The sequence below is a fragment of the Fulvia fulva genome, chromosome 8 (assembly GCF_020509005.1).
Source record: "Fulvia fulva chromosome 8, complete sequence".
NCBI lineage: Eukaryota > Fungi > Ascomycota > Dothideomycetes > Mycosphaerellales > Mycosphaerellaceae > Fulvia > Fulvia fulva.
In genome coordinates, this window is record NC_063019.1 from 1,725,229 (window position 1) to 1,738,280 (window position 13,052).

The following is a 13,052-nucleotide window of genomic DNA, read 5'->3' on the forward strand; positions in this document are numbered from 1 at the left end:
GCTTGTTGTGTCGTGTGCTCAGAAGACTGTCGCAACGCAAGAAAGTTGCTTGAGTGTCAATGCGGGCGCCGGGCTTGTCTCCGTTCCTTCACATGTTGTTACATCACTCTTCCACTTTCCTTGCCAGTTGCAACACCAACCACAACATACACGATGCCTCCCAACCCGACATTCCACAACCGCGTGGACGACCACGACTCCGACAGCGACGAGAGCTTCCATTCCTTCCACGAAGATGACGAGCCGAGGCCAACTACAGCAACGCCATCAGCATCTCGAAACCCAGCTCCTTCCGAGACCAACGCAAACCCCGCTGAGCCGGTAATCGAGCGCTTCGACCCAGAAGAAGAAGCCACTCTACTGGCAGAATCGAACTCAATCAAAGGCGATGCCAATCAACTCTTCGGCAAGGGCAGCTTCGAAAATGCCATCCAGACATATGACCGAGCTCTGGCCTCATGTCCCAACTACCTAGACTACGAGCTTGCAGTACTACGATCGAACATAGCAGCATGTCATCTCAAGCTCGAAGAGTGGAAGGAGTGCGTGGAAAGTGCAGATAAGGGTGTCGACTGCCTTGAGCGACTGTGGCCATTACCCATCACGAAGAAGCCTAAGGCGAAGAAAGAGAATACAGATGGCAAAGCCATCGAAGAGCCCGACCCAGCAGACGGCGTGGAAGAAGTCGACGACGATCTCGAAGAACGGATCGAGAACCTCAAGAAATCACGACGAACACTGGACGCAGTACGGAAACTACAAATCAAGCTCCTTATGCGAAGAGCAAAGGCGAAGACGGAGCTCGGCGGATGGGCGAGTATGCAAGGTGCTGAAGAAGACTACCATACGCTCTTAAGTCCTACGATGCTGCCTTGCTTGAGTGCTACCGACAAGAGGCAGGTCACAGATGCTGCGCGGAGGCTGGGACCGAAGCTCAATGAGGCGAAAGATCGGGAGATGGCGGAGATGATGGGCAAGTTGAAGGGGTTGGGGAATAGTATACTCAAGCCGTTTGGATTGAGTACGGAGAATTTTCAGTTTGTGAAGGATGAGAAGAGTGGTGGGTATAGTATGAACTTCAACCAGGGAGCTGGCAAAGGATGAGCTGTCGACAAGTCGACAACATTCACGATAGGGCATCGTGATGCTTCAGACCAGTATTCAACTACTCCGCCCTTCGAAGCATCACGTGGCTACAATCACTGTTACACGAGCGAAGTTCGTGGCGGTGGCTGTGCTCGAGCTGAACACCCGAACTTGCAGAAACCGTGCCAGATATCCATTTGAATTTGTCTCAACAGGTCTCAGATTCAAGGGACTGGACATGCGCAACCTCCACCCAGGTGCCATCATTTCCGTGGCACCAAGATGACAGCACCTAAAGCCAAGCCTGCCGTGACTGGCGTGGCCTATCGGAACTTAGACGCCGCGCTGTACCAGGTTCGCTTCCTGCGCTACACAAGCTGTGATAGGAACGGCCTCCTTCGTTTCGAGCTTGCTGTATTATCTATCAATGTACAGCCCAGGTACACTGCTCTGTCCTACGGCTGGGGCGATGCCTCCACGAAAGAACGGATCTGCATCAACGGTCAAGATGCTCTCGTACCGACAAATCTCGTGTCAGCCTTACGGAATCTTGGGGCAAAGGAAGGTGATCTGCTATGGGCAGATGCAGTCTGTATCAATCAGGAGAACAAGCCCGAGAAGGCGGACCAAGTCAAGCTGATGGGCTTGATTTATGAGAAAGCTTACAGAGTAGTCATCTGGCTCGGGTCCGAAGGCGAGGATACTGCGCATGCTACGGCGTTGCTGGGAGATTTCGCAAACCATGTGAACTTCCGAAAACTGGAGGAAGACGGCTACGCCTATCACGATCAACTAGCCGCAGAAGTAACTGCTCCTCGATTCTTTTCCGACCCGGACTTTGCACATCACTGGTTTGCCCACATCCTCCAGAAGCAGAAAGATCCTGCGCGGGCATTGCGAGGTGTCAATGAGATTGTCATGCGGCCATACTGGGAACGTGTCTGGGTCGTTCAAGAAGCGGCCAAAGCTAGTCGCGCTTTGGTGCGATGCGGCCGTTTACGAATCAATCTCAACGCAATACTGGCCATAGTGTCCTGCTTACCAGGGATTCCCCACAGGGAACAGACTTTGCTTGAGACGATATTGAAGTTTCGGATACAAGAGTCTAACAGCGCTGGCGATTGTTCCAATCGAGTCTCGCTGTACCAAGCACTGATAGACACTCGCTACTCCCTTGCAACGGAGCCTCGAGACAAGGTCTACTCACTGTTGGGTCTGACGAGCGATGGGGACGATCTTCTTCCGACTCCGTCTTACGTGGGAACACCGGAGCAAGCTTTCGCTACTGTCAGTAGAGCCATCCTTCGCTCAAGACGCGCGACCAACCTCCTTCTGCTGTCTGGCTGGGTACCCCTGAACGGAAAAGACATTCGTCCACAAGTCCGGGCAGTAGACTGGGCTGACACAAAATTCCGCATCCCGAATTGGCTTACATTCAGCTTTGGCGCTACGACACCTACTGTGCCATGGCAAGTTGTGGATCTTCCAGATGCACTCCAGACAAACGGCTGCGAAATCGCAACCATTAATGGACTTGTGTCCGAAGACAGACACTCAATATCATCAACAGGCTGGAGCATAGGTAGTATAGACTCGTCCGGAACTGTAACTGCTGGCGAGATTGACGGTACTCCGGAAGAAGTAGTCAACGAACTATGTTTGGACTTGCTACAACGCTTTCAGCAGGATCAACCTTTGAGCGAAGTGGTTAGTCACAAGCAATTGACTGACGCCTTTGCACGTATCATCAGGGACTTTAACCAGGGCAAGCCCACGACAGCGCTGAGGTATGGCCGACTCCGCTATGCCCTCGAGACTCTTGCTGAGGTCATGCTTGGCCAGTTTCCAATCTGGGAATGGGCTAGGAGATATAATATGGCCAGGCGCTACCAGGCTACCCGCCAAATAATACCTGACATCCAAAGTGGCAGCCGAAAAGCTCGCCTCCTGTCGACTCTATGCTGCTGCAGCGCCCCTAAGGATCTAGAAATGGAAGATCCTGACCCGAACCCCAGAGTTCCAGTGAGCCGCGAATCCAGGAAAAATCTCACATAGCACCCATCGGTCGTGGCATCCAAGTATTCACATTCTTCAACGCTAGTTCATGCAACTCAAGAAATGCAGCATGAATCCTCCTCCTTGCTATACACTACAACTTGACGAGTATGCACCGACAGACGGTCTTATCTGAAATGATCGCGAGAATCGTCGTCCGCTGCATGTGCTGCAGCATACGCCTTCAGCATCACCTTGATCACTCTGGCTCAAGCCCACGATGTGCCTTCCTAGAGCACACAAAACATTCCAGCATTCCCTCCATCTTGCCACCTGTGTTCACACTTCCCCATGAGACGCTGAGAGATATGTGAGAGGCAACGAGATCTGCTATAGTACCGGTAGGTGTGGGATGATACATCTGCTGGATGCCGTGCCTGGAGGACCTGTCAACGTCTGCGGCACTGCAGATCCTTCCTCTCGACATTTTGCAGTAGCCTGTCTTGAAGCGAAAGGCCACACAATGAAGTAGATGCGAGGGACTCGTCGTCAAAGTCAACGTTGTACATCCTCCAACAAATGAGGCCTCTCTTTGCCGATAGTCGCAGCTCATAGACGTGGTTCTTCCATCTTTACCAGAGCACCACAGTCACCGAGACAGTGATGACGTCGAATGTGTTGCCATGGCCGGACGTTAAATTCTGTGAGAAATGCTCCTGGAGGTATGCATACTGGTTAGACATCACAGCGTGACTATGAGGAAGTTGTAGATCGAAGAACCACGGCCTGCCGGAGCTCGTCTGGCCCTACCGCGTTCCTTGCCGTTGAGTTCGAGTCGAATCCTGTGTCTTGGTGGACTCGAAACGGTGTACTTCTTCACTCACATGCTTGACCGAGCGATGCGCACGGCGGCAAGGCCGCTTGCAGTAGGAATGACTTCCACCACCGTGGTGTGGCTTCTTGCGCCTATCACGACGACCAAGGTTTGTTGTATTTGAAGCATAACGCCGGGCGACCCAAGGTATAGGCATGCTCGGCAGCTTGCTGGATATCATCCAAGGTGATGTCAAGAGGTTGTCGAGGCTCTTCTTTCCAGCGGCTTAGTGCTTCGGGGTAGGAATGATTCGAGGTGCTGGATGTGAAGGTGAGTCCATAGACAGTGTATATGATGGGAACTTTGATGTATAAGAAAGAAGTATAGTATCGTATACAGTTCGTGCTTCATGGGTTGAGTAGAACTGCGAAATGACGGAGTAAGATATCGATCGTATGAATATCAGTGTCCTCTTGCTTAGCTTGCTTTCTGCATGTCAGCTTGCTCCAATCGTCGAGCTAAGAAGAAACGTTTGCTTTCAAGTGTTTCATACTTTCATGACATCCATTGATTACATGCAGGCCTTTTGATTGCTTGTACGCTAATGCACCTGTATCCAGTATTGCCATCTACAGCGTGCAGTCGTCAGAGTCGTCAGTCCAGTAGCGGTACCCATGGCGGTTCCGACGGACTTAGGATGCGAAACATCAAATGATCTTTTTGCTGGTGTCATGATCAGGATGCCAAAACGGGAGCCATGCTTGGTTGGTCGATTTGACATTGCTCTACTCGACCTCCTCGATCTTCTTGCTGCTGCCCTCGCCGGCGCTTGATGCACCTGCGGATGCGCCCTCTTCGCCTTCGAGTTCTGGCATGTCCTGCGATATGTCAGCATAACGCTTATCACGTAGCATCAGTCGTATAATGTACCTCATCATCGTCAGCATCGTCGTCGTCGTCGTCCTCGCCACCCATGCCCTCCATTCCAGGCATGCCACCACCAGCACCTCCAAGCTTGCTGAAGTCGATGCCGCCGAAGCCGCCGTCACCTCCCATGCCGCCCATTCCACCCATGCGGCTCATGTAGTCATCATCATCTGCTACGACGTCCTGCTCGTCCTCGTCGACCCACTGTGAATGATGTCGTCAGCATGGTTGTCCTGCCATAGTACCCATCACCTTCATCTTGCATGCGGACATGGTTTCCTTCCACCACCTCACTCCTCACTCACCTTGTCAAAGTCTGTCTTCAGGTAGTGCACCTTCGCCTTATCCTTCAACAATCGCGGCCAGAACTCCTCTTCGAGATCCTTCTTCTGCAGCACAAATTCGATAGCTCGTGGCGAGTGGTTCGTCTTCGAAGCAGATGGGTCGATCTCCTTGAAGAACTCGAGTTTCACTGCATAGTCGGCCTTCTTGGACTCGCTGTAGCCTTGGAAGCTGAGGTAGCCGGGCTGGACGTCGAGCTTGATCTTCTTGGGGTCGACGTCGGGGACGTTGATGGAGACATAGACGTGGTTCTTCTCGGCTTCTGTCTTGGAGGAGCGCTGTGCCCAGGTCACTGCAGGAAAGTGTCAATATGGTTGACCGTTCCTTGGCGACGTATGTGGTTGGGGAGCGTACCCTCTGGAGTGATGGTCTTGGTGCCGAACTCCTTCGCATCGGTCGTGTTTGTAGGCTGCGCCGACATTGTGAGGGTGTTGTGTGGTGTGTGTGGTGTGTGTGGTGGATGTGGGTGTGTTCTCTGCAGGTACAGCGACAGTTCACAGCTCACACAGCTCTGGCTTGTGGTCGTAGCGCAGAATTGGTCCGAAGCTGGTGGAAGCTTTGCCGCTGTTGCTTGTGACGATCTCGGTCTTGGTGAAGCGCTGTGTCTGTCACCTGATCTCTGCGGCAGTGTAGACGGGGTGCAATGCAGTGACGGTGAATCGAGTATGTCAATGTCTCCCTGCCACGACATTTGATCTGCGCTGCTGTCTCTGCAATGGCGACGTCAGACAGACTTGGTCTTGGCATGACATGCCTCCCACTTCACTCTAGCAGCTGCCTGCCTCTGTCACATGCATTCACCCACTCTGCCACTGACCTGAACAATGCGCTCTCGCCACGTGCATATCTGGCAGAACCCCCGGAGATGCCCCTGCGACTGTAACATCTCCACAACACAACACACACCATGGACGGCGTACGGAAGTTCTTCTACGGACCCACGCCAGAGGAGCAAGTAAGGCAGCCGATAACCACCATCCACTAAACCACCTGCTAACATGTGATATCCGTACCACAGAAACGAAAATGCAAGGCCCTCGTCCGTCAAAACGGCCGCAAACTCGACCGCGACATGCAAAACCTCAAAGCCCTCGAATCCAAGACCCGCAATCTAATCCTGCAAGCCTCCAAACGCGCCCAACGCAACCCCTCCCAAAAAGACCAAGCTCTGCAAGAAACCCGCATCTTCGCCCGCGAGCTCCTCCGCGTCCGCAAACAACGCTCTCGCCTCGCGACCTCCAAAGCCACCCTCAACTCCGTAGGCATGCAAGTCGAGGAAGCCTTCGCCATGCGCAAGATCGGCGACAGCATCAAAGCCTCCACGGGAATCATGAAAGACGTCAACATGCTAGTGAAACTACCAGAGTTGACGGGGACGATGAGGGAGTTGAGTCAGGAGTTGGTCAAGGCGGGGATTATTGAGGAGATGGCGGGGGATTCTTTGCCGGATAGTGAGTTGCTGGAGGCTGAGGATGAGGAGGCGGAGACGGAGGTTGATAAGGTGTTGGGTGAGGTGCTGAAGGATCGGACGAGTGCGCCGGGAACGCAGTTGCCGACGGAGCCCGTGGGGCCTGTGGAGGCTCAGCCCGCGGAGGAGGAGGATATGGATTCGGAGGAGATGTTGGCGCAGATGAGGGGGAGGTTGGAGGCGTTGAAGAGTTGAGGCCGGTCTCTGATGACTTCACGACGTCGACCTTACGATGTGAGATGTTTGCATGGTGCTTGGCATTGTCGGTGTTGCAGAGCTATGTGATATGCTCGGGTGGTGAAGAGATCTTAATCTAGACACTACATGAAGGTTCCGATTTGCACTTGGCTGATGATCTTCCCAGACGTGCAGAATAGCATCCTACAGGTCAAAGCCACTTCCACCCAAAGCCTAACTCACGTCACACCGTGCAGTCGAGCATGACTCCCTTACGCCTTTGCGACAGATCACGAATCTGCAAAGAATCCACCATCGGTTGGGCCTCAGGCATATATCATCCCGTGCAAACCTCAGACTTGCACTGCCGCCCATGGTTACACAGCAGCGGGGAGGGCCTCCCGCTCACGTTGCTGCGGCACACACCGCCTGCTTTTGCAGTGCCCCAAACAAGTCGATCGTGCTCTAATGCCGGGTGATACCTCCGCAAGATCTCATGCGCGGTCTCGTCCTGCCGCAATCTAGGAGAGGCGACGGTCACAAAGCTCATGCACGGCTTGGAAGTCGCCTTGCCCCTTGTTTCATCATGAATGTTCTCATTTGTTGAGCAGACGCCGGTCCGCATCCCCCGATACCACGTTCCTCGGGATCGGACGTATTCACTGTGGTCGTTGGCATAGCCTGCCGGCTTCTTGCCGCGAACGCCTCAATGACTGGTTCTGAAATTCCGTCAACATACCGTCCAAGGCATCGCGAAGAGCATGTTCTCACCTGCAGTGCCACGGTCTTGCTAGATCTGCAGCGGGAGACAGGCCCGCCATATCGAGGCTTGTCACTTCGCTCTCGACGAAGAACGAGAAGGCAACGAGATGAAACATGCGATAGCCATTGACCATAAGACTTCGCCGCTCCCCGCCACTGCAGTTCGGGGCCATCAGCAGTCTATACGCTCACAGGCTTCCACCAGCAATCTTACGCCCGTCAGCCATCGGCTTCCACCTTCCTTCCTCCCCTCAAGATCCCTTCAGAGCAGCCATCGATGAGTCCGTCACAGAACAGCTCGTGCTATCAGCTTTCCGGCCAAACAATCCGACCGACGTACGGAGCTCCCGACCTTTCGAATGGATCAGATACCCTCGCCATCGTCTTCGGCACCCTGGCAACTGTTCTCGCGGCAGCCACATTGATCTTGGCTGGTGTCAAGTACTGGCTCAGGGCGTCTCAGCCCAGAGCTGTGCACATCCAAAGCGACGTCGAGAGAGTGCAGGTGGTGCAGTCAGTGCTTGTGGCGTTTAGATTGCCTTCTGGGATATATACTGACCTTATTTAGGGGAGCACGATGACAAACGGCCTAGCTCAAAGGGGAATTCAGGACACGACATGACCGAGGAGAGCAGAATATCTCGAAAATGATTTTACAGACCATGTGATCTTGGAAGCACATGCCAGAGCAACAGTAGCTTGGACACCTTCACCCCACCTGAGATCCTGATTTTCGCTCTGCTAGCCATATCCCAGACTTTCTAACAAAGCCGTCAGCAATTCACTTCTCCACCAGGAGTCTTTCAAGGCCAAGTCCAGCGTTGGCGAATGTGCAGATTCTCCAACAAGATAGCTCTGAACAACACATCTGATCTCAGCCAATGCATCGAATGGTCAGCCTCTGAGGTCTGCGGCATCGACTCTCGCAGTACGCCGTGTTCGACTTCCGAGCAGAATTCGAGTTTGGGTGATAACGCTGGTAGACCAGGTAAGTGGATAGCCAACGGCCGCTGCGGTAGGACGATACGCCTTCTGGCCGTCTAAATTTGGGTCGCCTCGCCAGGTGTACAAGACGTACCAACATTAAAGATATCCTGTTAAGTCGCTCGATTCAACATGGCTTCTTGAAACTGTTCAGAGAACATGCCAGCAAACTCGTTGGTGATAGCATCTCTGCAGGCAGTGAACGACAGGAATTGTGGGAAACGATTGCCCCTCCGGTACCAATCTGGTAGATGTAGATGTACAGGCAGGCAGCTAGCTTCCTGGGGTGACTGTCTGCAGGCCAGGCAGTACAAGAGGACCAGGCGTCGTCGGTGGTTGGCCAGGATGGAGGTATCGCTCATAAAAAACGATAGAGGCACCGCAAATATCTTATGGTGTGTCAAGTACAGTGCTGCGAAGTCGTACATCCAAGCTGGATCCTGCCACTGATGGAAGATGAAGGCACTGTTCTGTGATCGACTCGGAAGTCTAAGATTCTCAGCGTAAATCTTGGTAGCTTCGAACAGATCGGCCGGAAAGTTCTTGAGCGCGAATGCAGTACGCTCTAGACGACTATACTCCTGTCTAGCACTGTGGATCAGGAGGTAAGCCATATTCGCAGCGACTTTGGCCCGAATCGCTGTGCTGACCTCCAGCAGATTCTTGATATCGGATACGGCAGTGTTGGTCACGACCATGAGGAATATCTCGGCGGGTAAATGCTCAAGCGGTGCTACCTATGGTGGCCGTTTCCGGTGGGCTGGTCTGGAGCTGTGGTGATTTCCTTCTTGTGAACACATTCAGCAGTCTCTCCACCGACCATCGCCAAACGCATCGCTGTCACGTTGACAACCTCTCCGGCAGGTCCAGAGGTGGCAGTCGGAGTCGCGAGCTGATGGACAGTGGACGACTCTCGCTTTTGGTGAGTCGCCAGCCGTGGCGCAGATCGACGCATTGCATCGCTTTCAGCTCTTTGATAAATGCGGTCTAAATTCGAAAACCTGACGACACCAACTTCTTTGCCGATCAGGAGGTTTTCCAATTCAGTGCGTGCGGCAAAGAGAGGCCGCACAGTGCGCTCCCGATCCATGTCATCGGAAAGTCGCCCCTAGATTGTGGGATCAGTACGGTTCTTGTATCTACTCTTGTTCACGGCCGAGGATGCTTGCCTGTTCTTCGGGATGCTAAATTTGATAGGAGTCTTCGTGTATTGCGACGAAATACGGATTTGGGTGACTGTCTCGATTCTGCTTGAGTGCGTGAGAACCTGTGGATGTGAAGTACAGTTGATGAAGGAGAAGCAATCGATACATTTGAGGGCTTAAAGTAAGCCCTGGTGAGTCAGATATCCATTTGTCCTCAAAAATACTGAGTCAGTATACTTTTACACGTGGATCTTGGTAGCTTGCACTACATGTTTTCAGCGTGTTGACAACACCTTCTATTGCGATTGGATGAAGCAAGGAGCAAGGAGCAATGAGCGAGAAAGTACCTCATCTGGCGATGAACGTTACCGCAGGCGTGTTTATATGACCTAAACTCAAAGCTTCTTGTGCTAGAGTGCTGGGCTCACACCCGCTTGTACGGAGCCAGGGAGAAAAGCAAGCTGTTGGACAGTCAGCGAAGATGGAACTCTTGATGCAAGTCTTGAAGCTTGATTGCAGATCTACATAAGTCGAGCAAGTCGTTCGTATTCACTTCCAAAATATCGTCCAATCTTTTCGGTCCGTCCATTTTATTGATCCCCCTCCATGTTTGATCAATTTTGTCGTCAAACGAGGATGCAGATATCGAGATCTTCCAGTATAGCCGCCCGAAGTAGAGGATTCTGCTCAGCCTGCGGACCACTTGATATGATATTTCGCAACTGGCCATCCACCCCACTGCGGGAGAAGTATCTGAGGTCTCCGTGAAGCATTGGTAAGCTGTCTCCGAAAGTTCGTAAGCACTCTCCGCCATGGGAATCCTTGGATCGTGCCTCCCAGTCTCCTCTAGGCATTCTCTTCACGCCTTGTCCGCACACAACGTCCAATATGTTGACCTTCTCTGCTTGATCCAGCACCTTCAGTATATCTTCCTCGCCAAAAAGGTATAGATTTTCCATCGTCTCGAAAGCATGATCTCGCCATGCTGAAGGGCAATCAGCTGGTCCCCGGAGAACGCAACTCCTGGCTAATCGCTTGAGCCGCCGACTCCCGCCGTTGGATTGGTTCCGACTCGCCAAAGACCTATGGCGCAGGTGGTATATTGTCTGTAGGCACGTGAGGAGCTCGTCCATTAGCATCGTCTCATGCTTGTCTGGCGTCCATTCGGGGTTCGAGCCCGACAAGACATGCATGTAACCCCTGCGAAACCCTTCCCGCCACTGCGATCTCAAGGGGTAGAAGTTACTGCCATGATTGGATTCACCGCGCCAACTCGCGTAATGCTGAACAGCGGCGAAGATATCCAGGCCCGTCAAGTCCAGCGTAGAGGCAACCGCTCTGATCCTCTCAAGGTGGAAGCTCGCTATCCGGTCTCCAAGGTACGTGAGCTGCGGTACGATCATGAACCGAAGGGCTGTGCTGATCTCCATCATATTTGCGATGTCGACTGTCGAGGTGTGCTCCAGTTTCATCAATAGAAGCTCAAGAGGAAGCTTCTCCAGCCATGCTCTTGGGCTTGTTCGCGGCCTTTCGTAGAGGAACAGGACGCGTGAGCGACGAGAATTGCTCTCAGCCTGGATTAAGTCGGGAATCGGCCGCTCGTGGGGGAGCTGCCGGAAAGCGAGGCGCTGTGTGTACTCCATCGTTGGGTTGAGTCTCGGGCGGGGAGCTTCGATGAATAGCAAAGATGACCGCTGAGATGTCGATTCCGAAGAGAACTTGGGCTGCAGTAGTCTTCTAGAATGGCGAATAGATGTAAAAGGTGGAGGGTGTGAAAGTTGGTTGTGTTGGGACAGAAAGAAGTTGTAAGATGCTGCTCCAGGTATACCACGAGTCAGTCCTCAGAATTACAACACTAGTCAAAACTCAAAACTCAAACCAAGCCGCTCGCCCATACCGCACGAACTATGTACGGGAGTACCCGAGCTCAGGGCACATCCCGACATCCTCCAGAATAGCAGCCACGAGCAAGGGCGTGCGAGACGCAGTACCAGACTGAGCATATCTATCCGGCCTATGTCCTCCTCTCGAGCAGTACATGTAGCCATGCAATTCCGGGAGCATCAATGTAGCATCTCCAATCATGGAAACGTGAAATGCCTTGGTCCATGAAGGATATGGAGAGTCAGCCAACGGTGTATCGCGAGCGATATCGCTCGAGCTGAGTAGATCCAGGTTGCCCGCGCGACCGAAGAGACTGTAGAGCTCCCGCGACGTGGCTTCGTGTCGGTAGGTTCTGGTGACGTTGCGACCTGGTGACCTCAGCAGGCGATCAATAGTGGCTTGCTTGAAGACTTGCGAAGCGGTAGGTCCGGTCAGAAAGTGGCCGTGTGGCTCTGCCAATGTCCATAGGTATCTCCTCAGGTTTTCGTCAAGGTAGCTGTGAGCTGAAGCCTCGTACTGGCGAAGCTGGCGGTACCAGAAAAGACGCTTCACCAGATAGATGACACCGTCCAGCCTCTGGCTGCTAGGTTCGTGCGAGCCTGGCAGGTAGCTGGCGTACAATCTGCAAAAGTCGTGCATCCAACCGCGATAATTCCACTGGCAACCCGGTACCTCGCGTAGCTGAAGCGCATGTGCGTAGTATTGCATAGCCGTAAGGATGTCTACACCTTGACTGCCAAAATCGAGCAATCGCAGTCCGCTTTCGATTCGCTCTCGTTGTTGATTGGCGAACTTCCGTCCCAGGTAATCAAGATGTGGCGATAGCGTCCGATCGATAGCCATGCATGTTCGCAGCATACTGACCACATCACCAGTGGTGCAATACTCCAGAGACATGAGCAAGATCTCAGCTGGAAGGTCCTTAAGATGAGAATATCGCTGATCGCGCCGGGTCGTGCGGCCGTATAGTTCATCACTGAGCGACGTCCTGAAGAGGCTCAAATCCAACAGTGGTACATCTTTATGCTGCATGATCGTGTCAGCTGGTCTCGGCGAGTCGTCTTGTTCGAAGGTGATACCGCGCTTTCTCTTTCGTGGTTGATCAAAGCTGTTACCACGGATGAAGTGATGAGCGAGTCGCTCGAGTCTTCCCGTTGAGTGGTCTTCATGCTGAGATCGCTCGCCTTGATCGTGCTGTATCGGTGCTGCTGGAACTCCTGTCTGGGCGAGAACGGCGACCGAGGCGAAAATAGTGATCCGGTCAGTGACCGCAGAACTTTGACTCATCTAATACTCTGTCCTCAAGATCTCGCCAAGACCCGGGCCCCCTTTTGAGTTTAAGCTGGTCATCGTAACAACATTTCCATCGTTGCACTTTCTCCGGTGCAAATGTCGAAATTCAGCGTTGTTCCAGCATTGAGTATGGAGACGTCGAGTCCGGTCGTGAAGGTTTGCGGCTCAAGTGGAG

At 53.0% G+C, this 13,052-nt stretch overlaps 7 protein-coding genes across 7 annotated transcripts; 3 read left to right on the forward strand and 4 right to left on the reverse strand.

The window, feature by feature from the left end:
- Positions 1-153: 153 nt before the first annotated feature.
- CLAFUR5_11121 (Tetratricopeptide repeat protein 1) lies at positions 154-1,104 on the forward strand (the record flags this gene model as incomplete). The annotated part of the gene is made up of 1 exon (XM_047910269.1): positions 154-1,104. One exon carries the CDS (start codon positions 154-156, stop codon positions 1,102-1,104), a length of 951 nt encoding a protein of 316 aa, XP_047765059.1.
- A 264-nt stretch (positions 1,105-1,368) lies between these two features.
- CLAFUR5_11122 (Heterokaryon incompatibility protein 6, OR allele) lies at positions 1,369-3,141 on the forward strand (the record flags this gene model as incomplete). Its single annotated transcript, XM_047910270.1, has 1 exon — positions 1,369-3,141. The coding sequence occupies one exon, from the start codon at positions 1,369-1,371 to the stop codon at positions 3,139-3,141; it is 1,773 nt and encodes a 590-aa protein (XP_047765058.1).
- Positions 3,142-4,680: 1,539 nt separating this feature from the next.
- On the reverse strand, positions 4,681-5,585 carry CLAFUR5_11123 (uncharacterized protein; the record flags this gene model as incomplete). Its single annotated transcript, XM_047910271.1, has 4 exons — positions 4,681-4,773; positions 4,826-5,026; positions 5,128-5,456; positions 5,519-5,585. 4 exons carry the CDS (start codon positions 5,583-5,585, stop codon positions 4,681-4,683), a joined length of 690 nt encoding a protein of 229 aa, XP_047765057.1.
- A 486-nt stretch (positions 5,586-6,071) lies between these two features.
- CLAFUR5_11124 (Vacuolar protein-sorting-associated protein 24) lies at positions 6,072-6,827 on the forward strand (the record flags this gene model as incomplete). The annotated part of the gene is made up of 2 exons (XM_047910272.1): positions 6,072-6,119; positions 6,183-6,827. 2 exons carry the CDS (start codon positions 6,072-6,074, stop codon positions 6,825-6,827), a joined length of 693 nt encoding a protein of 230 aa, XP_047765063.1.
- A 1,841-nt stretch (positions 6,828-8,668) lies between these two features.
- CLAFUR5_11125 (uncharacterized protein) lies at positions 8,669-9,253 on the reverse strand (the record flags this gene model as incomplete). Its single annotated transcript, XM_047910273.1, has 1 exon — positions 8,669-9,253. The coding sequence occupies one exon, from the start codon at positions 9,251-9,253 to the stop codon at positions 8,669-8,671; it is 585 nt and encodes a 194-aa protein (XP_047765062.1).
- A 1,073-nt stretch (positions 9,254-10,326) lies between these two features.
- CLAFUR5_11126 (uncharacterized protein) lies at positions 10,327-11,343 on the reverse strand (the record flags this gene model as incomplete). Its single annotated transcript, XM_047910274.1, has 1 exon — positions 10,327-11,343. The coding sequence occupies one exon, from the start codon at positions 11,341-11,343 to the stop codon at positions 10,327-10,329; it is 1,017 nt and encodes a 338-aa protein (XP_047765061.1).
- A 262-nt stretch (positions 11,344-11,605) lies between these two features.
- On the reverse strand, positions 11,606-12,871 carry CLAFUR5_11127 (uncharacterized protein; the record flags this gene model as incomplete). Its single annotated transcript, XM_047910275.1, has 1 exon — positions 11,606-12,871. The coding sequence occupies one exon, from the start codon at positions 12,869-12,871 to the stop codon at positions 11,606-11,608; it is 1,266 nt and encodes a 421-aa protein (XP_047765060.1).
- Between the last annotated feature and the right edge of the window lie 181 nt (positions 12,872-13,052).